This window comes from Alosa pseudoharengus, unplaced genomic scaffold, assembly GCF_046254945.1.
Source record: "Alosa pseudoharengus isolate Yale_2024_CS ecotype anadromous, Long Island Sound unplaced genomic scaffold, YU_APseudo_1.1 YU_APseudo_1.1_scf_9, whole genome shotgun sequence".
NCBI lineage: Eukaryota > Metazoa > Chordata > Actinopteri > Clupeiformes > Clupeidae > Alosa > Alosa pseudoharengus.
Window position 1 is genome coordinate 2,299,017 of NW_027468881.1, and position 26,404 is coordinate 2,325,420.

The 26,404-nt window shown below is 39.8% G+C and overlaps 1 protein-coding gene across 5 annotated transcripts in view; it reads left to right on the forward strand.

The window, feature by feature from the left end:
* creld1b (CRELD disulfide isomerase 1b) overlaps window positions 1-26,404 on the forward strand; it is a 97,946-nt gene that overhangs the window by 9,409 nt on the left and 62,133 nt on the right. For 3 of the 5 annotated variants that reach the window (XM_076276364.1, XM_076276365.1, XM_076276363.1), the window contains one exon: window positions 5,871-5,992. In XM_076276364.1, coding sequence (XP_076132479.1) covers window positions 5,876-5,992 — 117 coding nt within the window. In that variant the 5' untranslated portion in view covers window positions 5,871-5,875. Of the gene's footprint in view, window positions 1-5,232; window positions 5,371-5,870; window positions 5,993-26,404 lie in introns of all 5 variants that reach the window. The other 2 variants (XM_076276366.1, XM_076276368.1) reach the window with 2 other exon arrangements.

Genomic DNA, 26,404 nt, shown 5'->3' on the forward strand with positions numbered 1-26,404 from the left:
CATCAATGTGTGCTGGCCGGTTTTGATAAAAATATTAAGCAGCACACGTTATGCTTGACGAATCGACGCGCATATTTTGCGTCGATGTATTTTTTGCGTCGATGTCATCGATTACGTCGACGCGTTGTCCCAGCCCTAGTCATGATCTTTATTCTGTTACAATGTTGTCCTAGCCTACATACTGCATCATTACTGATGAAGAATACTATTCAAATTATTTCCTTAATTGCAAATGGAGACACCGTTGACTGAGTAGATCTGAATGTAGAGAGCAGATAAAAACTTGAGGCTGGCTTGCGAAAGAATACTTCTTTATTCTGGATGTTACAACAGAGTTCTGGTAGCTCTGTTGTACGGACAGCACAGTGTTGCAAAGTGAAGCCAAGGTAATGAACATGTTCCACCCTGAAGGGACCTATTTCCCGATAATGACCGGCGTTCTATACATTATCCCGCTTATTACACGGCTACTTGCCAAAACGAAACAATAAACTCCCCACGATATGACTCTTTAGCCCACATAGCCTAGGCTATAGCCTATTTGTTACCATTTCATCGTGGCTTTTGGTGAGAAACAAATAGTTCGCAACAGCACACGCTGAACTTGAATCAAACTTTCTTTAGAACACAGCTGATCTACCGGCAGCTTTCATTTTTGAATAAAGTTCCAGTCCTTGCGCAGTAATATGAAAGACGTGAATTAGAAGCACAAAGCCCATTTTCCTTGACAGCGGTCTGTTATACTTAGCAACGGTCTGTTATTGAGAATTAGCAGACCACCGAACGTTGGGAAGGCCTAGTGCTTGGCGGTATACCGGTTCACGCCGTATACCGGTGTATATTTTCGTTATGATATGAATTTTTAATATACCGCCATACCGGTGTATTTGATTACACAACGTTTGGAACGCTGTGCTGCGCGACAGTGTTTCAGACGGGACTTTTTTTCACACGCACTCATGGTGCGACTGCGAGGCGTAGTGATGGTAAACACAAAACACAAGTTTTTCCCCTGAAGTATGACCCTTAAGGCTTAATTTCTCCTTAGGTAAGGGGTTTATTTAAGGGTGTTGCACAGAATACCTTAAAATGTTTCTTTAGTTAAGGAAAAACGTTAAGGGATACTGCATTGAAAGGGATTTACCTTCATGAAAATTCTATTGAGATTGTTCAACAGCTGTAACTAGCTGGCTAGTAGTAGACGATGTTGTTAGTTAGCAACCCACCGAACACAGTGAAGTTTAATGTTCTTTCATCTCACCTTAAGAATATTCGCTGAAATTATCCAGGTAGCAAGTAAAGCATGTTATAGACATGAACTGAACAACTGACTAGTTAGAAATTATCCTGACTGTCATCAGTGGACCAAAACAAACTTTTTTGTTAATGTTTTGCCTAGCGAAACGAACCGAAGCTCATGGCAGGCTAACAAGACATCCACATACCACTAACGTCATGTAAACCACACAATAACAATAAGGCATGTTTCTGATAGGCCTATTTGACAGAGTAAGCATACTGGTATTAGCAGAGAGGTTTTATATTGAATTGTATAATAATTGTATAATAATAAAAAAAATACCTTCATATACCGTGAAACCGTTAGAATTTTGAAAAATACCGTGATATAAATTTTTGGTCATACCGCCCAGCACTAGGAAGGCCCATTTAAGTGAATGGAGCATTCTGCAGCACTCTGAAGAGCCGTGAAATAAAAAACATTAACTAGACTGCATTTCCGGCGGGAACTGCGAAAGTGTGCTTGCCCTGGTCCGGTCAGCAACATGAGCGGACAGTGGCATACGCTATGCTGAACCTGGCTTGATCCAGGCATTGTAACAGTGCCTTTCAATGTTGGAGCAGTGGCAATATCTCAAAAGCTCTAGGAGAGGGCTATTCAACTATTGGCTTGCGGGTTGAATGTGATTCGTTGGATTTCACCTTTGGCCTGCCTTCGAATTTAGCTTCTATGACTGAGATCAAATCAATAAAATAAAATGACAGCAGTGATGGGCTATCAGGTAACCTACAGAGGAATTGAAATTATGAAATATGACCAAGGCATTAAAAAGGATACTTTTTCACTGATTTATTTAAAAAAAATATGAGCTATGAGTGTGAATGTTATATATTCCATCCCACAAATTATGTTTTACTGGTTTATTTGACAAATAATCTATATAGATTTGCTCTATAAAGACCTTACGTCTGTTTGGGATTGTTTTGTGAGCCTGGGGTTGTTTTGAGAGCCTATTGATGTAGCCTATCTCAGAATAAAGGAATACTTCATATTAATCTAAACCACCGTCTGTAAATCAACTGTATACTACTGTCTACACTGCACTATATTTCTTGACCTGTCTCTGTATGTTTCATCACCTTTCTATACTTTGCCTCACATTGCAACACAGCTCAGATCTTTGGTTGCTATGAAGGCCAGTCGTTCTAAATGGATGGTTGCTATGGCCAAAGGCCAGTTCTATCTCTGCCGTTGTCAAGCGGGCATATAGTAGAATTCTGATTAACCTTATCTTATTGAAAACATCTCTATTTTACTTAGCCCACTTCCATACAGTGGGTCCCATTAAGAAGTGGCCACTTCATTCACGCTTACCGTGATTCACACAGCAGCATTATTAAATTAATCTGTCACCATACGCCTATGCCTACGTTTGCAAAGAAAACATTTTAATTTGATTCACATGAAACGTTACATTTCATGTACATGTTGACAATGAGTAGGCTAGTTTTGGTTGTTGGTGGTGTTATTGCATCCCTTAGTTATGCCTACAATGCAAGTTCCCTTAAGCTGTCACAGACGTAGGTGCTACTTTTAGGGCTAATGTGCTTCGTGAATTACTGTTAGTAACAAAAAATAGCAGTCCTAAAGTTACACGTGACGAAGCAGTGGCGTAATAAACCAATGGTGGGCCAAGGTGCGAGAGCACTATGCGGGCCCATATCGACATATTTTGGCCCAGGATGAATTAGCTCTGATACATCCAATACACATTAAGGGTGACTTCAATTGTTTATACAAAGGGCCTGAGGCACCGAAGTAGTTTAGTAGTTACATATTACAATTTCAAATAAAAACACACGACTACATAGGATGCATTACATGTGAAAACATTAAAAATATTTTTATTAACAGCCTGCAGGCCATGGTAATCTAATATTACTGCATTAACATCAACTCGCATGGAATTATGGGAACACTCAATGCGCTCAATGCGCTTCTTCAACCCTCTGCTGAAACTGCAAGCGTTGCTTGCTTAAAAACTCGCACTGCGCAGAAACAAAACTTAATGTAGCCTAACTTATTTAACCGTGCAGAAACCAAATAAAATCATTCATATGCATACAATCCCCAATATGCGTGAATTAGGCCATTAGAAAAAGGCCATCTTACGAGCCTTTCGTTGAATCGTTAACGATGTTCCCAATATTTAATGCTCTTGCTCTCGTATTTTCAATGGACAGGATAGCTAACCCACTGAGCCTCTCCTGCCCCATGCTGCTCCTTAATAAGTTTGAGTTTGGAAAAAGATCGCTCAGCTGTTGCCACAGTCACAGGCAATGTCAGAAACAACATGAGAGCAGTACACACTTACCCGAATGTGGATGTTACACTGTCATAATCTACCACCAGCATTTTGGCAAGTTGAAAAATAGATGACTTCTGTGAAATCTCTGCTTTAAAGCAAGACCTGAATGAGAGGAATTGTGTTGGGAATGTTGGTGCAATGTCCCTGCTATAATGGTCTGACAAACGTCTTGCCTTTTCAAGCAGTTCATTATCACCTGCGAGTTGAAGGGTCATAGGACGTAAAGACTCAAACACATGACAAGTTTCCCGCATACTTGCAAATCTTTGGGAGAGCTGACTGATTATGATGTCCAGAGTTGCATTAAATACCTGCACTTTGAAGAATTTCTCTGCATCGGTTAAGCGCTCATCTTTCGCTTCGCTTCACTCTCCGTGCTCTAACATTTTCAAATGTACTCTGAACCCCCAATTAATTTGCGAGCGTCTGCGCTGTAGCCTTGGCCTGGTCAAAGGCACGCCGGCAGTCAGAAAGGACCTGTATAGAATTTTCCAGCAATTGCATTGCGGGTGTAGTGACGGGCCCTGGTGCGACTGTACTTGCTGCACCTACTATAGTTACGCCACTGGCATTACGCTAAACAACATAAATCCCAATTAGCAACATACATCTCCTCCCTATAGCTAGCCACACAAGAAATTAATGATACTAAATCTCTGCTTAGCATGCTTCTCCGCTTAGCATTCTAATAACAGAAGGGGCACATTTATGTTGACCACTACAACATGACTCATTATGTCTGTAACGTTAACTGTATAAAACACTTACTTTCATAAAGGACGCACACCATCCAGCACATGGAAACCGATATTTTAGGTTCTTGGCCACAAACTCAAAACGTGTCTCTCTGAAGCCCTGTTCTAGAATCTTCAAGAAATAACATTTCCAATAATTTCCCATGATAAATTACATAATATTTGCACCTTCCTTACTTGTGAAGCTCACACGTATTCAGTGAAATGTAATACAACGTTGCCACCTAGCGTTAGGCTATTTAACATTAACGTGACATTGCTTGCTTATTCTTTCGTCAACTCCATGCTTTTAGAAAAACAATCTTTTTATCATAGTTCAATGCTTCAATGAGCGATTACCAGCTCGTTTTTGTAAAAGAGATAGCTGTTTATTGTCCCTAGGTTTACAGAAACACCTATTCATATTAATACGTAGCCTATGGAGTGCTGCCGACCACTGTTCATTACGGCCCAGAATGCCTTGCATGTCTTTATAACAAAACAACAGTAAAACCTAAATGCCCGTAAACATATGCATTTGCAGACTTGTAACATTTTTAATAATACTCTCCCATCATGATATTTAACAATAATGAAAAATTTTATTTGAATACCATCAATGTGAAAACAACTCTATTATGTAAGCTATATATAGCTACTGTTCTCCTTGCTATTTCAGTTCGTAAGTCCATACTATCCCATGGCAGAGCAAGGATTTCATGAGTGGGCAAGGTTGCCCGGAGACATTGTGGCTGCCCAGAGGCATTGAGCATACTTGGAAGGCATTGTGATAGAAGGTGAATGGTGCAAAGGTGAATGGTGAGAGTTACCAAATACCTGTGGGTGGTATGATGGAAACTTTTGGAATATTTCTTTTTTTTTTTTTTTAGCTTATGCACCCTCACATTGGAGTCCCCACTGGAGTGACAGTGTTCCTGAGATATGGACGACTTCCTGTTTCGGAGCTTCGCCGCCGATTTCGTTTGGCTGTGACGGGCAAACGCTTTCGAAAATCAAAAATCCTTCCGGTAACTTGTGAGGCTTGGTCCAAGGATAATGTACGTCAAGTTTCGTGGCGTTCGGACCAAATTTGTGACCTGTGAAAATTTAGTTTCGCTTTCTGTTCAATCCAATATGGCGGACGAACGACACGCCCACCTGACTTCATCTTCGTGACCAACTTACACCGGTACTGACCGGACGTTTTAAAGTTGGAACGGTGTCTCTGTCTCAAAGGGCCTAGGCACTAGAGCTGACAAAAAATTAGGGAGACGGGAAAAATAATAAAACTTTGCAAGCACACTTAATTATGATGCACTACACTGTTCATTTAATGTACTTATTTGTGTAAATTAAAAAAAATGAAATTACTGTATCAGTTTTATGGGCTTTAAGTGGGTTAAAATCTGATAAGGAAACTGTACTGCTAAATGTAATTAATGTAATGTTATTTAAACTGTGGTTATTGTCAGTTATTTCCATTGACTCTTGGTGCGCCCCTTTTATCTCTCCTTATTGGCTGCGACAGAAGTCATGGCATGGTCATATTCTCTTCTACCTGCTCTGGCATTGATGCCCCTTGCCTATGTGATGACGGTGCACACGGCACCCTGCCAAACATGCCGAAAACTCACTCAGAGCTTCATAAAGGTATGGTTGCTTTATGTGTCTGAATGTCAAAGAGTGAAGAAATCTACATGTGATTGAATAAATCCAAATGTGATGTGTTCCACAATTGTGATAGTAGGGGACATTATGTGAAATATCTTCATGTGGTGGATAGTGGCATGACATTTGGTATATGTTCCTTAGGTGATCCTAAGACATCCTAGAAAGGGTGCCCAAAAATATCTCAAACAGGAAGTAATATTTTGAAAAAAATCCAAAATATACAGTACCCTCCGGAATTATTAGCACCTTTGGTAAAGTTGACTAAAAACGGGTATAAAAAATAATCCGTTGGAGATTCCCTTGAAGGGAAGCAAATTTATTCTGAGAAAAAGGAAAATCTCATAAAGAAATAAATATTTTTAACAAAAACATGTTGCTCACAAATATTGGCACCCCTAGAAAAGTCTTATATACAAAACCCAACAGAAGCATTTTCCTATCTAATTTCAACTTATTTAAGTTAAATAGAGTGTCTTTGAACTTTCAGAAGCAGTTCATGACTTTCTTTTTCACTAAGGTATGAAAATAAAGTGACATACACTGCATGAAAAGTGTAAATTTCCTTACTTAGTATTGGATGAAACCACAACTTTCAAACAAGAAAAAAATCACTCGTGATTGTTTGGCAGATCTGTCACTATTGGTCACCCTGCCAGGACTTTTACGGGCTTTTCCCAAATCATGGAAGAAACATCGACGCAGCGGTATAATAGCAGATAATCAGGCAAGTGTTATTGAAATAAACTCCTGGTGTATTTACAAACTTTTCAATGCCTCGTTTTATGAGTAAAGAACCTAGTTGTACTACTGTAGAAGTTTCGTACCATTCAGGGCATTATTAGTGGGATAATTTATGAGATAAAAGTTGGTACCATTACGACTGCAGAAACTCATTAGTTTCTGACCGCGCTACTCGACCAGGGTTCGACCAAGGGAAAACAGGTTCTGGGAGGGTGTTTGGCTCGGGGTCATTGTGCAAAGGACCCTAGGATGAAATTACTCCGAACCATCACTTTAATAAACACTATCAGTATTGTGCGATGCACTGCGTATGGACACAACACATCTATCAATGCACCTGAAATATAGTCACCAAAAAAAGGCTCAAAAAATACACTTTAATAAAGCAACTTACACTGGTTCTGCTCACTTGTTCTTTTGCAAGGCTACTAGGCTACTCTTAGCTTTGGTTTTAGGCTACTTTTAGCTTAGCTAGCAGTAATCGAACATATTCTTACTAGCTTGGGATTGTGCACCCGTCTTCTCTTCTTAGAGTTAGTCTCTCCCGCACAGTTTTTCGACTCCAGAGCAGCCAACCTGTCCTCTATGGACAGCAACCTGGAGTTTACCGAATTGCTTGAATGACTTGCAGACAGCTCCAAGCAATGAGGAGGTCATGGCCAAAGTTAGTCTGTGAAAACAAAATGTAGAGTTAAGATCGGTATCTATTAACGTAGCCTATATATTTCCTTATAGCCTGCAGCAGAATGAAAGCATGGTCTTAAATCTTACCATTGCTCCTGTTTGTAGCGCCTACAGCGTGTCTCCGAGTGAACCCTGGTAGGCTATGGCTGGCTACCGCGGCTCTGATTTCTCGACAGCTTCTCCTGGCGAGACAAGTAACCACTTGTCTGACACTAGATGATCCAACGCTCACCATTCCTCCAAGCAAAGGGAAGTGCTCGTTTCAAGGTCCCCTCTTCTAGAAGGAATGAGCGCCGACGATCACGGGCGCGTTGTTTATGAACCACATTCACATCCACATACGTCCAAGATACGTGAAGTAGTAGCCTAACCAAACTGTAGGCTAGCCTTGCTGTTCTGAATTTGCCGCTGCACACTGCGGCAAGCCACGCACTGACTGCGCACTGACTGTTGTTTACCCTATCAGCTGTTCTGGTGGAAGCGCGACGGGCGGGTCTTCCACTGCCCACTAGAGGAATTGTCTCCCCTGCTGGCGTGGGGGCGTAACGGTTAGTTTATTGAAGTGACGTTCTCTCTGCTGTGGCATATGGACTGAGAATGTCTACTCTACTACTACTGGTCTACTACTGGGGAAATATATATATATATATATATAAAAAATAGATATTTTCATTCAACAAAAATATATGCAGTTCTGCATATATTTTGGTTGAATGAAAATAGTGATAAAGACAATCATTTATATATTTGCCTCTGAAATTCTCATTATGTAAGACTCAAGTTTAAAGTCAGGTTACATTATTGGAGCTTGCAGGGAACAGACATGCCATACCCAGCATCATTTCTGGCTGTTGAGCGTATTACTGGGAGTTGTGTGGTTAACACATCCACTGTTTAAGCAAGACCAAAGGCCAGTCATGCCACCATGCACAGTGCCCTCCCCCTGCTACCCTGATTTGCATTTGTATAGCTTACAGCATTTTCATTTACATGTTAAAGCCTCCCCTACAATTAGGAGGAGGGCATCATGGGGGTACAACTGCCAAGCAAGGCCCACGTCAATTTCTGACAATTCATGGCAGTTTTTGGCGTTGCCTTCAAATTGTCGTGAACAGCCATTAAAGTGCCCATATTATGAAAAAATCACTTTTTCTGGGATTTGATGTGTTATTGTGTGTCTCTGGTTCCACACGCATACAAACTTGGAAAAAAAACATCCATGCTGTTTTAAGTGAGATAAGGGTTTCTGGATGTATCCTGCCTTCAGCCTCCAGGGTGAGCTGGTCAAAATCGGTAAGGCTTTTGATGTCACAAGCCGAAAAATGTCAATATTCCCACCCACCACCTCCTTTTAGGGCAATTACGTTACGTGGATATAATGGAAACCTATGGAGCTGCATCGAAGTGGGCAGGGAAAAGGATACTTACTAAATCGTTGAACAAACGTGAATAAAATGCACAAAATAAGGTTGGTGTAAGAGTTATCTGTTTGTTCATGGGATTCAGAGATTATGGTAAGTGTTAGCTAGGGGCTAAATTCGTCCTTTCAACACTGGGGTATTGGAAACTAATTAGGTTGGTAGTGTACATAGTTTCGGCATGAGTCAGTTCAGTGTTTCCCCTAGAATTTTTTCCAGCAGCGGTGCTGTTGATCGTAGGAAGCCACCCCCCCCCCCCCAAAAAAAAAGAGAAAAATTTGAAAACATGACTCTTAAATGGTGACTTCTGGTGGATTTTGTGAAATAAATGGACAGATTGAGTTACAAATTATGATATAACTATCAACACAAGCATTTACAAAGCATGATTATTGCAGTACTTGAACAGGATTATTCATGTTTTTCTTTCACCTTTTTCATTTACATTATTAGTATTAGCCACTGTAAAACTGTACACTGTAGGCCACTGTACAAACTATTACTATTTAGAATATACAGTGCTGTGCATAAGTGAAGACATTTATATATAATAACTATATATAATAATTTATGATACATGATACATTAAAAAATAATTGATTTTTTTTTTATTAAGGCATTGAGACAAAAGGCAAAATATGTTTTTTATTCCTCCCTTTAGTCAATTTCAGCATGGGTGTCTTAACTTTTGCACAGCACTGTATAAACTATATAAACTTCACTTTCATGCCATTACACTGTATTGGTGCTGTGCAAGTCGAATTGAGTGCCTGTCACTTTAATGCCGTGACGGCCCGTGACGCTGGCTTGATTCTCACGGTTTTAAGCTAACTTAGTAGCGTTGTTGTGCATGGTGCATAAGAATATGTGGATGAAATTAATTATGTTTCCCATGTCATTTGGTAAAATAAATGGTCAAAAATTCGAAGAAAATCTATCTTGGATTATAGCAGATAAGTGTCTTGTATCGTATCTATAATTTTGGTGAGCTCTAAAGGGATTACAAACTATCTCAGATGTAAATGCTTGCGTATCCTACTCAAATTCAATTAAACCCACCAATAGGCTAGCTAGACCTTAGTTTCACAGCCTAGGTATGTTAGCAACACAGGGCTTGAAAGCATTGCCTGTATCACAAACAAAAATGAAACAATGCGTGGAATTTATCTGGGAATGGGCTACTGAAGGTAGGGGCGAGCTATCTCGCTGGCGTGTTTAATTTGGTTCCTTGGTTAACATAATGTAGGCTACGTTCTTTTGCACAAAATTGCATCTGCTAATAAACTTAAACATAAACACAAACAAGCGTGATCGCCTGTGGAATCCCTGACTGCGCCTTCAACGTTAGCCTACTATTATTTGTTGACATGAAACCTGAACGAACGGCAGCTGTTCCTGAAGTTCACTTGCGTCTATTTTTTTTTTTTTTAATTAGGCAACTTTTTTTGGAGTGGCGCTTGAATTCCAGGAGCGCCGCTGATGAATACATTGTAGGGGAAACACTGCAGTTACATATACACAATTCTTCATAACCATTGTGTTAGTAAAAGGATTGAATGTCCTGTGAATCAATATGTAACGTGTGACTAGCATCTAGCTGTCTTTCCCATTGGAATCAATAGCCACGTTTTGCATTGACATTTTAATTTAAATCCGATTGAAATGAATCTGATTAAAGATTTCAACCGACTTGTTTACATGGACGCTAAATAATCCAATTGGCAATTATTGACCAAGATAACATCATGGTGCTTCATCTGAGAAGATGCAGTTCTGTAGCCTAACTATATGCTACTATGTAAAACGAAGGTGTAGTAGATGTTAGGGGATTTTGAATTGCCGTGTTTCAGACGTTGCATAATCAACACCCCAAAATAATGTAGATATAAGCTTAAACCTTTGCACAGTAGTTGTTGGGTAATATTTAGCATTATTGACAAAGTATGAAGCAAAGCCAAGATGGTCAGGCGAGGCTGGAGGCATTTGTTGATTTGGTGCGAATGACCCTGGTAACAGTTAATGGAGTGGGGCGTGGGTAAGTGAGCAGCAGCTCATTAATATGTAATGAGCAGCAGAAACAGCACACTTTGAAAGGGACTGAAAAAGAGTGTAATAGAGGTAGGTAAGAATCTTTTCTTAAAAGCTATTTCAAGGGGCAAGGACTCATTGAGAGTCTGTGTTGAAGTAGGCCTACTTCTAATGCCTACTCTGGTAGAGTTATACTCAATGCAAGATACTTAGCCTATTTATTTATGGACAATAAAAGGCGGGAGGTGTATGTTGCTTTTAATTATCGAATGTTCTATCAAACATATTTTTTATTGATTATAGATCAATAAATCGATTATCGATTACATGTCTATTGCGATACATATCGCTATCGTTTTATCGCCCAGCCCTATTGCCATCTCAGTCCCCTGATCTAAACTCCATAGAAAAACAGTGGGGTGAGTCAAAGAGGAGAATGCACAAGTGTGGACCTAGGAATCTGGATGATCTGGGGAGATTTTGTAAAGACGACGGGCTTAAATCCCTTGCTTTGTATTCTCCAACTTTATGGGGTGTCATATGAGAATATTACAAGCTGTTTTATTGGCAAAGGGAGGCTAAAGAAGGTATTACAAGCAGGGGTGCCAAAAATTGTGAGTGACGTGATTTTGTTAAAAAAATTTTTCTTTATGGGGTTTTCTTTTTTCTCAGAATAAATTTGCTTCCCTTCAAGGTTGTATTTTTCCTATTTTTTTCATTGTGAGATTACAATAAATCACCAACACATTATGTATGATAAAGGTTTTTATTCAACTTTAGCAGAGGAGCCAATAATTCTGGAGGGTACTGTACAGTAATTGACAGCTGATTCAAAGGCCCCCTAAAAAACCTCCTTAAAGCTTGACATTTGTTATATCCCTTGGATCATCCTGGAAGATTACCCAAACAAATCTCAAACAGGAAGTGAACTTTTAAAAAAAAAAATGAAAAAGGCTGCACAAAATTGGCAGCTAATTCAAAGGCCAGCTAAACAACCTAATTCTAATTAGGTATTTCTCTTATAGATATGTCTCTATTTAAAGCATACAGTGGCTGCCAAAGTAAGGGAATTATGAAATGAAATGCAAACACAATGGCTAGCTGTATATTCACCAGCTGTCTCAAGGATACTATAAATACAAACACTCAGGCTCCTCAGGCAGACCTCATAAAACCATACAATTAAGCACACATATCCGCTACAACTTTTGAAGATATAGTATAACTGTACACTATATTACATTAGTCCTAGCCTACATACTGCATATGTGCATATATTCACATGCTCTAGCACCTGGGGGCAGGCCCGGATCTAGGCTGCTCAGATTGGGGGGCAAATAGAAATTTGGGGTGGGCACAATGAATACCCCCCCCCCCCCCCCCCCCCACCGCACAGTTTCACCTACAAATGCCTTACTTTTCACCTTAAAACCCGTATTTAATAGCAAACATGACATATTACATTTTGTGATCATGAAGGCTACTTTGACAAACTCTTAGTCAGCTGATTTTAATATTTACAGATATCTAGGCGATATTTGTAACATTTATTTTGTATTTGGCCTGTTATAAAATCATGTATTGGACAATTTAAACACACTGTGAAACCTGAAGCCCAAAGTTGGAGACATGCATTTAGACATTGCTGCAAATGTAAAACCGGATTACTCTGGAATGGCTAACTGTACAGGGGAATGCTTTACACCTTTGTATTCGGTAAGGTCTGCTGTTTCTTATAATATATGGTTTGTCATGTGTTCGGGAAAAATTTGTGAAGTATTCCACCGAGATGAATGGGTAGGGAGATGGGCGCAGAATGTAACATGATAAATTAAAGTTACTTTTCTCGCGAACCGTTTACCACAGCTTGCGGCTAACATCGTTTAAAAGCTGAGAAAAAGCTTTTTCTTGTGATGTGATACATGTAGGCCTACTATCTGTGAAGAGTAGGCTATCGGGAGTAGGCTAGTTCAGCAAAGAATGAGTGAATTTGGAAGCACTTTCTACCGAGGTGAAGTTAGTTTGATTTTTGATATTCGGATATTCGACAGATATTCAAAAAAAAAAAATTATGCGGCCGGTTTCACCCCGTGTTTGCAGACAATGTACAAACAGATGACCTGTCTACTTGCTCCCAGCCGATCTTAGGGACCGTCTAAAAAGTACCTTCTGAATTACCTTCATAGTCTTTTTTGTCAATAGCTTTGACATCATGTGATAACTATTCTGCATTGGTTTGGAGTCACAAGGTCACATGGCTTGGGAGGTATTGAAAAAAAGGAGACCATTCCTTATGGGAAAAAATGTATTTTCTTTAAAATATTCATATAAAATACAGTGTGCATACAGTGACCATAAAAAGAGGTGTGTCTGATGAGGCCCATATAGGATAACTATTCTGCATTGGTTTGGAGTCACCTAGGTCATATGGCTTGGGAGGTATTGAAAAAAAGGAGTCTGTTTCTAATAGGAAATAATGTATTTTCTTTACAAATATTAGTATAAAATACAGTGTGCATACAGTGACTATAAGAAGAGGTGTGTCTTATTAGTTTTATATAGGATAACTATTCTGCATTTGGTTTGGAGTCACTAGGTCACATGGCTTGCGAGGTATTGAAAAAAGGAGACCATTCCTGATGGCAAATAATGTATTTTCTTCAAAATATTCATATAAAATACAGTGTGCATACAGTGACTATAAAAAGAGGTGTGTCTGATGAGTCCTATATAGGATAAATATTCTGCATTGGTTTGGAGTCACTAGGTCGCATGGCTTGGGAGGTATTGAAAAAAATGAGACTTTCTTATATGAAATAATGTATTTTCTTTAAAATATTCATATAAAATACAGTGTGTATACAGTGACTATAAAAAGAGGTGTGTCTGATGAGTCCCATATAGGATAACTATTCTGCATTTGTTTGGAGTCACTAGGTCGCATGGCTTGGGAGGTATTAAAAAAAAAAGGACCATTCATATAGGATATAATGGTTTTTTTTTTTACAAAATATTCATATAAAATACAGTGTGCATACAGTGACTATAAAAAGAGTTGTGTCTGATGAGTCCCATATAGGATAACAATTCTGCATTGGTTTGGAGTCACTAGGTCACATGACCTGGGAGGTATTGAAAAAAAGGAGACTGTTTCTTATATGAAATAATGTATTTTCTTTAAAATATTAATGTAAAATACAGTGCATACAGTGATCATAAAAAGAGGTGTGCCCGATGAGTCCCATATAGGATAACTATTCTGCATTGGTTTGGAGTCACTAGGTCACATGACCTGGGAGGTATTGAGAAAAAGGAGACTGTTTCTTATATGAAATAATGTATTCTTTCTTTAAAATATTAATATAAAATACAGTGTGCATACAGTGACTGTAAAAAGAGGTGTGTCTGATTAGTCCCATATAGGATAACAATTCTGCATTGGTTTGGAGTCACTAGGTCATATGACTTGGGAGGTATTGAAAAAAGAGGACCATTCATATAGGATATAATGTATTTTTTTTACAAAATATTCATATAAAATACAGTGTGCATACAGTGACTATAAAAAGAGGTGTGTCTGATGAGTACCATATAGGATAAATATTCTGCATTGGTTTGGAGTCACTAGGTCACATGGCTTGGGAGGTATTGAAAAAAAGGAGACCATTCCTTATGGGAAATAAGGTATTTTCTTTAAAATATTCATATAAAATACTGTGTGCATATAGTGACTATAAAAATAGGTGTGTCTGATGAGTCCCATATAGGATAACTATTTTGAATTGGTTTGGAGTCACTAGGTCACATGATGTCAAAGCTATTGACAAAAAAGACTATGAAGGTATTTCAGAAGGTACTTTTTAGACGGTCCCTAAGGTCGGCTGGGAGCAAGTAGACAGGTCATCTGTTTGTACATTGTCTGCAAACACGGGGTGAAACCGGCCGCATACATTTTTTTTAAAATATCTGTATCCGAATATCCGAATATCAAATATCAAACTAACTTCACCTCGGTGCACTTACTTTCTTGCCGTGCGCTGTTTACATTCTCCACTGCGTAAAAGACATAGGCTAAATTAATTTGTGTTGTGAATGCTAAGTATCAGGCCATAGGCTAAATTAATTTGTGTTGTGAATGCTAAGTATCAGGCCGTAGGCCAAATAAAAATCGCTAGTCGGATGCAAAGCAGAATATAGAAAGAAATGGGCACCAAGGCTACAGTGGCCTGTGAACCTCCGATTTTCAAAGGGACATCACGGCCAACGCAAGGGGCAACGACGTGGCCGCCGTAAAATTCCTACCCTGCTTATAACACAGTTAAGGAATGACCAATGTTAACAAACTACAGTAGCTGGCTAGATCACCTTAGAAAGCTAACATGCACATTAGCTAAAAACAAACCTTATTCAAACGAGAATAATAATATAAAAAGGTCTTTATTTAAACCAGCAACAATAATCTATATTATATCTAGTAGGCTACAACCTTTATGGAAATATAGCTAAGCCCTCTCTAAAAGTATGAAACAGCAAGTGATGCACTCAGTGTGGAATGGTAGGGGAACGTGTCGCTGCTGCTCTGGTAGCGTATTTATACGATCCAACCAGCAAATCAGCACCCGCGAAATTGAAACAGGACAAATTAGAAAAGTGTGATTGGCAGATTCAATAGCTGTCAATTAAAATTGACCAATTAGGTGGGGCAGAAGAAATATTTGGAGGGGCATTGCCCCTCCCAGCCCTATTCTAGATCCGGCCATGCCTGGGGGTATGTGAAGGCACTCCAGGGGGTACGTGAGATTTTAACCCTTAGAAGCCGATTGACGCAACGGGAGTCAAAAAACACACCCTTTCTTCTCTGTTAAATCTCACGTACCCCCTGGAGTGCCTTCACGCAGGCGCGCCTGCAGGTGTACATCCGTACGCACTGTGCGTACCATCAGGCTACTCAACAGCGATAGAAAATTTCCCGTGTGTGTGTGTGTATTCACACCAAATTGGCCTACCATACCTTCCCAACTATGCACAGTATCCCATTAGCTGCATGCCATCAGGCTATTTACCATTTTCTATTACGTAAAGTTAGTGAACACGTTATCAAATTTAACGTGCACACATTTTGTTTGAGCAGGAGAGAGAATACGCACGCAGGCACGCAATAGGCTACTTGTTGTTTTCTTTTACTCGGCTATCTATATATGGTTATCAGCACACAATGTTGAGCTAATTCACTAACTCAATACTCATCATGGATATCATCATCAACCGTTTTTTATTCAGGGAGAAATTGACTGAGCATCAAGCTCTTTTACAGCAATGCCCTGAGTTACAAAACAACAACAATAATCAAAACAACAAAACAAGAACAATAAAAGATACAAAAGGCAAATAATAATAATAATAATAATAATAACAAAAATCAAATAAAAATAATAATAATAAATAGAAAGAAAAGGAGAATGTATAAATAATAATAATGATATAAAAGGTCTAAAATATCAGTCAAAGCAAGAACATTTTGCCATATCAGCCATATCATCAATCATACCCTTGAATTGGTCTAATCTAATTTCAATAACTCTTGCAATTTGTTCCATTTATTTGATGCAAAACATGTAAAAGCTAATTTACCAAATTCAGATTTAATTTGAGGAGTTTGAAGAGATATAAAACCCTGTGAGCGTGTATTGTGGCAGATTGATTTTATGTTCAGAAGAGAAGTTAGGTATAAAGGTAACTTTCCCAGTAATGCCTTATAAACAAAAAGGAGGCAGTGCCTTTCCCTCCTATCATAGAGGGAAGACCATCCTACATTTTGGTATAATTTACAGTGATGAGTTTTAAACCCATCTCCAGTTATAAAACGTAGTGAACTGTGATAAACTGCATCAAGTGATTTCAGAGTGGAAGGGGCTGCATGCATATACACAATGTCACCATAGTCTAGGACTGACATTATAGTTGCTTGAATAATGGTCATTCTGCTTTCTAAAGAGAAGCAAGACCTAATCTAACCTAACCTAAAGTGCACCTAATTTAATTTTTACCTTTTTTGTGAGATCAAGCACATGTGTTCTAAATGTTAGTTTGTTATCTAGCCAAATGCCCAGATATTTGTATTGAGAAACTTGCTCAATTTGTGCCCCATTTAGGGAACAAATGTTATAGGCATCAAGGTCACACTTTCTCTGTCTAGTAAAGATCATATATTTTGTTTTTGCTTCATTTAGAACCAGTTTAAGATCTTTCAAGGATTTCTGCACACAATCAAATGCACATTGAAGATATGACACGGCTTGCTCTACAGATGGTGCATAGGCATAAAGGATTGTGTCATCTGCATAGAAATGCACTTTACAATTTTCTATTGAAGCACAGATGTCATTGATATACAATGTAAACAACAGTGGTCCCAAAATTGAGCCCTGTGGAACACCATTATTTAGTCTCAATGGCTCTGAGGTTGATCCTGTCACATCTACCCACTTTGTTCTATTAGAGAGGTAGTTTTTAAACCATTTAAAGGAAACTTCATCTAGACCAAAAGAGGTTAGTTTTTCAAGAAGTAACCTGTGATTTACAGTGTCAAAAGCCTTTGACAAGTTAATAAACAAAGCTGCACACTGTTTCTTACTGTCAACAACAGTAGCTATATCATTTACTACAGCAGTTGCTGCTGTAATTGTGCTGTGGCCAGCTCTGAACCCAGATTGATAAGGACTTAACATAGAATATGATGACAAAAAGGAACGAAACTGTTCATTTACAAAGGATTCTAACATCTTAGCTAAACATGGAAGCTTGGAGATTGGCCTATAGTTATTCAAATCACTTGGGTCTCCTCCTTTATGTAGAGGGGTCACTAGGGCTGATTTCCAGACTTCTGGAATAGAACCAGAGCAGAATGTTAAATTAAAAATGTGAGTTAAAGGTTCAGCAATGACAGGGGCTGCAATCTTTAAGAGATGTGGGTCTAACTGATCTGCACCCAGAGAGCTTTTCATACACTTGGAATTACACAGTCCATAGAGAACCTCAGATTGGTTTACTGGTCTAAATGAGAAGGAAGGGTCATTAGGCCTATTTGAAAATAAAAACCTCTCTTCTTCAGGACTAGTGACACTGAAATGGACTTGTATCTCTGGGGTGATGGGTGTGCGTACCATAGCATTAATTCCTGCAGGCGCCCCTGCCTTCACGTACCCCCGCTGTTCATAGCAGCGAGATGAAGCCTTTATTGTGTGACAGAGCAGAAGTGGGGCTTTCCAACGAGACCACGCACTTGTCTGTATGTTAAAGTATGAAGATTAAAACAAATCATGAAATTAAATCAAAATTGCATCATATTTACAGTCTATACTTCTCTGCGTTCACCTGCGCACCCATTACTCTCGTTTGAATTACTCGCGAACCCATGAACGCATAGATAGAACGCAAGCATATCAGATGAAAGAGGAGACACAAGGCTATCCATTGGTAACCTGACCCTAGCCAGATGAATTTCGCTCCGCATAGATCCACTCAGTGTTGCCAACTATTTAAAATGAAAAGTAGCTAAAGCCAGCTCCAAAAGTCGCTAAATGTCGCTAGATGACGTCACGCAATAATTTCCATATTAATTACGTCAGCACGTCGCAACCCCCCCCCCCCCCCAAAAAAAAAAAAAAAAAAAAACGGTGATGGCCCTTTAATTCCCTTTTACTCCTGTTTGCTTTTCTCCTACCCATATAGGCAACTTTAGGAGCCTAGTTTAAATACATTTCATTTAATATAGCCTACTTGTATATTTATTGATAGGCTACACTTTACTTTCTGTAGCCTATCATCTAGACTAGGCTACACTAGAGCATCAGGTGGCTGAAAAGCAGTCATTTCCAACCTATTCACTGGCACTGCTGCATCTGCTTTGCACTGCTTGAAGTCTGATTATAACGTGACCGGTAGCCTACACGCAATGTACCCTTACGGCAATGGCTATATTTTGGATATATTTAGGCTACATAATATAGGCTTAAATGTCACTCGGACAGACCGATAGAATTTTTTTTTTTTTTTACTCAGCCGACAGTCCTGCATCAACTTGCATTAACAAAATTGAAGCTAGGCCTACATAGCCTAAACGAATGCTATACGTTTTTCTATGTATGTTCGATTAACTATCTGCTTTGCTTGTGAATGAAGTTGTAGCCTACTTCCTTTGTTCAATTGTTGAACGATGCTGGCAAGCGTGTCCCTGTTTCCCTGTCATCATGTCATTGCTCTCGTCTCGTTGACTCTTGTAATCTCACCCGTATAGTTGCTGCACCTTCCAATGAGCGTTGTCTGAGCTTAGATCTATAGAGCATCTACTTCCTTGTAATAAAATGGGCGGATACTATATAGGTCAGTCATTCCTTTTATAATCATGGGGCAACGCTTTGGGCAAATTCGCGATGTACAGTAATTCACTAACGAAACAGGCATGAGAGGGGAGATTTGCCATCTTTGCGAGAAGATTCTCACGCTTTGAGCTGCTGCTGCAGTCAGCCTGGGCAAACCGAAGGATAACGCAAAGATAAAACAAAAGTCGCCAGACACACGAAAAAGTCGCCAGATTTGTAGTCAGTCGCTAGATACACTTTTCAGTCACCAGAGACGGCCAAAAGTCGCTAAATCTAGCAACAAAGTCGCTAAATTGGAAACACTGGCTCCACTCATCCATCTGGAACCGATCCATTGAAGTGTTGCTTCAGAAGGCTGGGCCTAATCAAAAAATGCTTGCATATGATTGAATAAGCCACTTGTCCGTCATCTATTGACGTGCTACTTCAACCACTCACATCGAAGCCCACCCGTGACGCTAATAACAGTCTCACAGTCGCTTCTACGCTATGTCACATCTATGAAACTCCCGCCCTGCGTCCTGATTGGCTGAACCATGAAGTCGGTTGCAGAAATCACTCTCAATGGAAGAGGTCCCAGATGGATGGGAGTGAAGCTAGGCGGAGCTAAGCGAAACAAAATTCATCTGGCTAATGTCAGGTTAATCCATTGGTACCAAGTATGTCGATCCTTCTGGCTTATGAAAACAGACAAAGTGACTGCAAAATAATAAAGTCATGTACAAAAACCAACTGCACACCCATTACGCTCGTTTGAATTACTCGAGGACCTGTGATCGGATAGATATGCCACGCATGTCAGATGAAAGAGGAGACAGAGGGCTATCATTTGATACCAAGTACATCCTTCTGGGTTATAAAACAGACGAAGTGACAGCAAAATAATAACTTCATATAGCTCGATTTACCTCACGTATTTGTGTGTTTTTGTGGCAAAGCATGTTTATAATCCAACGCTATTGTGTGTTTCTTTATGGCAAAGAATGTTCATAATCCGGTTTTGAGATCGTAGCAAATTCCTGGCATCCAATTCAAGGCTCATGTAGCGACCTCAAAGACTCAAAGGCTCAATGGTCTTGATGCCACATATTTAATGAATCTTTGTTTCTGTAGAAACATACAAAATACACTCAGTAGGATGACACAACGAACATTCACGCTTGCTTCAACAAAGAACGCAGTTACTCTACTTCCCTGCTGAGATTCTCGTGAATACAGACTGATTCCACAGCGCTCTGCTGCCACCTACTGGCGCGGCTGATGTAGTGAACAACTAAATACAACCCAAACTCTTGAACAAACACCACATATCTGTTATCTTTCTTTTTAAATCACTCACATTGAATTGAGGGCGCTACACTCACATTGAATCCCAATTTGTTCGACAAAGAAACACCTTTTTTGCCTTTACTTTGTTCATGGCAATGCAGTAAAAAGTTGTAGAGAACCATTAGTGCAGAACACTAACACGTAAACTCGGGTCAAGTCAGGTCAGATCAGATCAGTTCGTGTTACAGATATGGAGCGCAGAAAGGTCATTTTTAATCACTAAATAAAAAAATGCCATTAATTTCTGTAAGGCGCATACCACATATGTCTGTAAATTGCTTAGCCCCAGAGAATCCTTCCACCATGGCAATTATATTGCCAGATTCAGGACAGTCTGCCCTACACACACATGAAATGCATGTAGAGCTACAGTGGGCATCGCTTTCAAATGGCCACTTCAGTCGCGCATTACGAGGCGTGAAGCTGCGTGAAGCTTTAGTACCACTTTCAGCCACTGTGCGTCGCTCTGCCACTGTACATCGCTCTGCCTGCCGCCCCTTCTGAAAAAGCTCGATTTACCTCGATTTAGGCTACTTGGGTATGGCTTAAGGCTTGACTACACGGTGGTAACGAAAATCGAAATCGAAATTTCTACTAATCTACATTATTGTCAGTGTTGGGGTAACGCAACTACGCAAATCAAAACAGTGGTGTGATAATTGAGCCAGTAGAGAAATAACTGTTCAGAATTAATCTGTAGCCTTGAGTAGGCTTCTGCGACGTTTTTAACAGGCTACGCTATAGAGGCTTAGACAACTATGACCACGTTTTGGTTTCGTAAATTAATCTTCTTGACTGCAATGTAGTCAATTGACTGCTTGACATGTCATTTTTATTTTTCTGTACAATAAACAAATACATCTGCTTTATGACGCAGAATTACATTCATATTTGGAACTTACATAGTCCAATGCATCGTTACACTACGTTAGTGTTTCCCAAAAACATAGTAGCAACGAACGTTTGCAACCACTATCGTAAAGTTGTGTAGTTACAACTACACCTCTCGACCTGTGGTAGAATGCTAGTAGAAGCATAGTTCCAGGGATCTTCATGTCAAAGACGTCACTGACGCCAGTTATTTGTTTGCAAATTAATAATTATAAATATATTTAGGTTTCTAATTGATATTTACACTTCTAACCACCATACATCCATATTTTAAAATGCCCAAGGCAGAAAATACATAAATTAAAAGTCAATTTGCAGCCATGTGCACGTAAGTAAAAGTCACACACCTGCAGATAATAATAAGGTGGTGAGCACTTTTTGACGAGTCAGCTGAGAATATTTAGCCTTTGATTTTCATGGGGGGGGGGGGGGGGGGTCCTTTTTAGTTTACGCAAACCAAGCCAAGAAGGCTGATTCTGATTTTGATAATATGATCTGCACAAAAGATAAACTTAGTTAAACTTAGTTAAACTTAACGTCAATATTGTTGTCAAAATCTTTACCCAGATTCGAACTCTTGGACAGGGGACTGGTAACTGCTGTGCAACGGCGGCTCTCATCTGCCGGCCTTAACGCAATGCGCCACAGAAGTATGTGCAGGTGCCCGTTCACGTGCTACTAAATGTCATTAACCACCTTAGTCCAGACTACTGAACTTTGGAAACTATCATGGTCCAAACTTACAGTACTATGTAAGTACGACAGTTTTGGGAAACTGTTGGTTAGTTGAACGATGCATCCTGTTAGTAAAAAGCTAACCTCCGTAGTTGTATGGGAAACGCACCCCAGATGAGCTTGTAGGCCGTTAGCAATCTGTTTATTTTATTTTATGAAGCCTACACAGTAGATCACATGCCACATTCTCACTTTCAATAGACAGATGCAATAGCCATTGGTCAAGTATTTAGTATAAAGCAATTAAGATAGTATGAAGTACTTTTTGTATAGGGTACTATCATAAAAATTCGTTAAAACGAATAGCATTTTGCAACTTGACAAAACACTGGATTAAATATCGTAGGCACAGGAGAAAACTTGTACATCCATTGGCCCGTGGGGAGAGCACATGCCAGTTGCCTCTCCCTTCAGTGCTATGACTCGTTCGGCTGTGAGCTTGTTTCGCCAAAAACAACTCTATTGCAGATATTAATGCGTCTTTGTTCATGGGTTTGGCCTCACAGCAGAGGCTTAGACTACTATGACCAGGCTTGGAATTTCAACATTCTGGGGGCAAGGCCACTTGGCCTTCAGTTGGGCATATTTGATGGAGGGCACAAAGGCCACATGTCAGGGCACTAAGGCCAACGTTAACTATACAGTAGTAGGCTATAAAAATGATCAAAGTTGTATTTAGCCTATTCACTGCAGTAGATCTGTATCACTGTATGAAACATTACAAAAACATGAAACATGACACATTACATATAACTGTAAATCATCTGATTATCTAATATTTACAGATATCTAGGCTATATTTAACGTTTATTTGATATTTGGCCTGTTATGAAATCATGTATTGAACAATTTAAGCACAGCTCAGCTTTAAGAAAGTCAAATAGCCTAGATGCATGCTTAGCATTTTGTGATCATTAAGGCTACTTTCACAAACTCTTAGTCAGCTGTCCTCTGATTTACCGATATCTAGGCGACATTTGTAATATTTATTTTGTATTTGGCCCGTTATGAAATAATGTGGAACAATTTAAACACAGTGTAAAACTTAAAGCCCAAATTTGGAGACATCCATGTATGTTGAAATTTACTGCAAATTCAAAACGGGATTACTCTGGAACGGCTAACTGTACAGGGGACTGCTTTACACCTTTGTGTTTGGTAAGGTCTGCTGTTTATTCTGATATATGGTTTGTCATGTGTTAAACGAGGGGTTCGTGAAGTATTCCGCCGAGATGAATGGGTAGGGAGATGGACGCAAAACCTTCAGTAGAATTTATGATTATTGAATGATATTATTTACTTTTCTCGCGAACCGTTCATCACAGCAATTAGCGGCTGACATCGTTTAAAAGCTGAGAAAAAGCTCTTTCGTGTGATACTTGTGATGTCTGTGTGATGAGTAGGCTACTTCGCAAGTAGTTCAACTGAGAAGAATGGGTGAATTTGGACGCACTTTCTTTCTTGCGCTAACTTCTCCACTGCGTAATTTGTGCTGTGAATGCTAAGATTGACAGGCCATAGGCTAAATATATATCACTATTAGTAGGACGCAAAGCAGAATATTGAAAGAAGGGGGCACCAAGGCCACCGTGGCCTGTAAACCTCTGATTTACAAAGGGGCGTCACGGCCAACGCAAGGGGAAATTCCCCGCCGTGAAATTCCTACCCTGACTATGACCCACGTTTTGGTTTCGTAATTTGCCCTACTTATCGACTACAATGTAGTCAATTGACTGCTTGACAGGTTATTTTTATTTTTCTGTACAATAAACAAATACATCTGCTTTATGCCGCAGAATTACGCACTTGGCCAGCCTATAGAACGGGCACATTTTGGAGAGAATAGAGAATGTACGCACGCAAGAATCTGTAGGCTATTTGTGGCTGGTTACCAGCAAACAATGTTTAATGCATTAACTCAAGACGTCAAAAATTTTCTAAACAATACAAACAGAAAGGATGCAGCAGGCAGCAAATGTAGAAGAGTCATTTCCAGTGGAAGAACAAAATGCTGAATGAAGCCCAAAGATATGAAGGCATATCTGGCAAGTTGTTATTTTTTGAAGATGTAAATGGTTGGGCTATAGGCCTAGTTTGCAAGAAGGAGACATAAGCGTGAGCATGCCACACTATCCACAGCTGTGGTAGTGGGGGGTAGGAGGATTACTGTTAGCGCAGGATTTATATAAAATTCTTCAACAGAAGGCCTGCCTCGAATGCAGGCTTGCCTACAGTAAGTAGGTCTTAGTGAGTTAGGAGTCCTCTAGACTTCTTTTAAGCTGTCTCAGAGGTGGAACTTTGCGTTAGTTGGAGGCAGGGCCGGATTAACAATTCATAGACCCTTGGGAACAAATGTCTGATGGCCCCCCCTGCCCCCCAGCCAATGTGAATCGGGCGGTCAGTTAATAGGCCTATCGTGCTTATCGTGAAGATTTGTATTGCCATTTAAGGCACGAGCGCATCTGTGAGGCCAAGCCTCACCAAGTAGCCCGTTTGTTTACAACTAACATTACATTTAATTAAACTGCTTATAGGCTATGCCGAAATAGTTTCAACATTTTGAATATCAGTGTCGGGTGAATTAGGAAATGCCTTATGGCTGAAAGCTGCTTGGGATCCCCCCTGTCAAGCAATAACCATACAAAAAGTTAAAAACAGATGACATGATGCGCGTCACTGACATAATGCGCAAATAATATAGCCTAGATATTCCAATATATTCGAATACATGTGTTTATTTTAGAGGGGATATTCGAACGTCATTTTTGAGCAATTTTGACAGCCCTAGTCCACTGGCTACGCCAATCGTCTATTAACACCTTCCACCTAACCCCGGTGAGTGGGGGTCGCTATAATGCGTGTGAAATAGCACCATTGAGTAGCTTATGCGAAATAGCCTTAAAATCGTTCCGGTGTTGTGTGCCTTCTGGTTTCTCCACCTACTGGTTTCCTTGCGCGTGCATGCGCTGCAGCAGTTGTCAGACATTCACAAACAAGTTGTTTTAGGCGGTTTGAAGTCGCTTTTCATACGCCATGAGCGCTCGGCTACATTACAGCCACTCGGACAAAAGACATGTAAAAAAATATATGTTTTGAAAACTAGCATTAAACTGGATTCGATCCCGCAAAAGCAACACACGCGTGACTCTCTCCATCCTGATTCCCTACTCTTTGAGCCAACTAATATGTTACGCGAATCAATTAACTATTGTAGGCTACCATTAATTAATTACGTAGGCAACACCCAGGTAACATGTTGTCCAGGCTATCTGAAACAAGGGGTTGCCTCTCATCTACAACAACTGGTTACCTTGGGCTGCTACAGTCGTCAGTGCACTGTGCACAGTAGGCCTATGCTACTCTTTGTGGTTGATCAACTAAAAATAAAAGATGTATTTGGTGATGATGTTATTGTAGGCCTAGTAGACCTAAATTCTGAGAAATTAAATGGTACGAGAAACGATCTACATAGCGCACCAGACCGCGAAGTCTTCAAGGGTTGAATGAAGGGAGTTTGCAAAAATTAGTGTATTTTTCAAATCAATAAACATTCTTAATTTTCGAATGTCTTTGTCAGGGAACATCTGACTTTTAAAAACCATAGTCGCTCAGACAAGGAGTTATAAGATAAAGGCAATACCATTTGTGTCACCTAATGCAGTTCAGTGAATTAGCAAGATACCATCAGAAGCCAACAATCATAAAAAGCACCTGTGCGCGCGCGCGCTCTCTCCCCTGCGCATGAAGCTGTCTGCGTGTTGTAGGCTAGATTTGCGTGAGTTGTTTCTATCTGCTTTACTTTTGTGAGTTGCGACCACCTAGGCTATATTATAGACGTTCTATGAGGTACCAGTGTTTAGCTGTGTCACAAAACAATAAGCTTTGTCAGACTACTTTTAAAATGATATTCAGGGCTATATAAATTTTAAACATTCGGGGCTGAAGACCCGACAAAGCCTTGCGTTAATTCTTCAGGTGGGAAGTGTCAGGAATTTTCATACGAGAGACGCTCTTTTGATTTTAAATTAATGTAAATTTAGCCGGGACTGTAAGCTGGCACACGTGGGTGCTCGATGTTTTCAGTGGGTGCCCGAGAGACGGAGCACCCACGGTATCGGCGACTATGACGAGCGTATCTCGCGGTTGCATACATTACAAACAAACATGCAATGTGAACGTCTGGG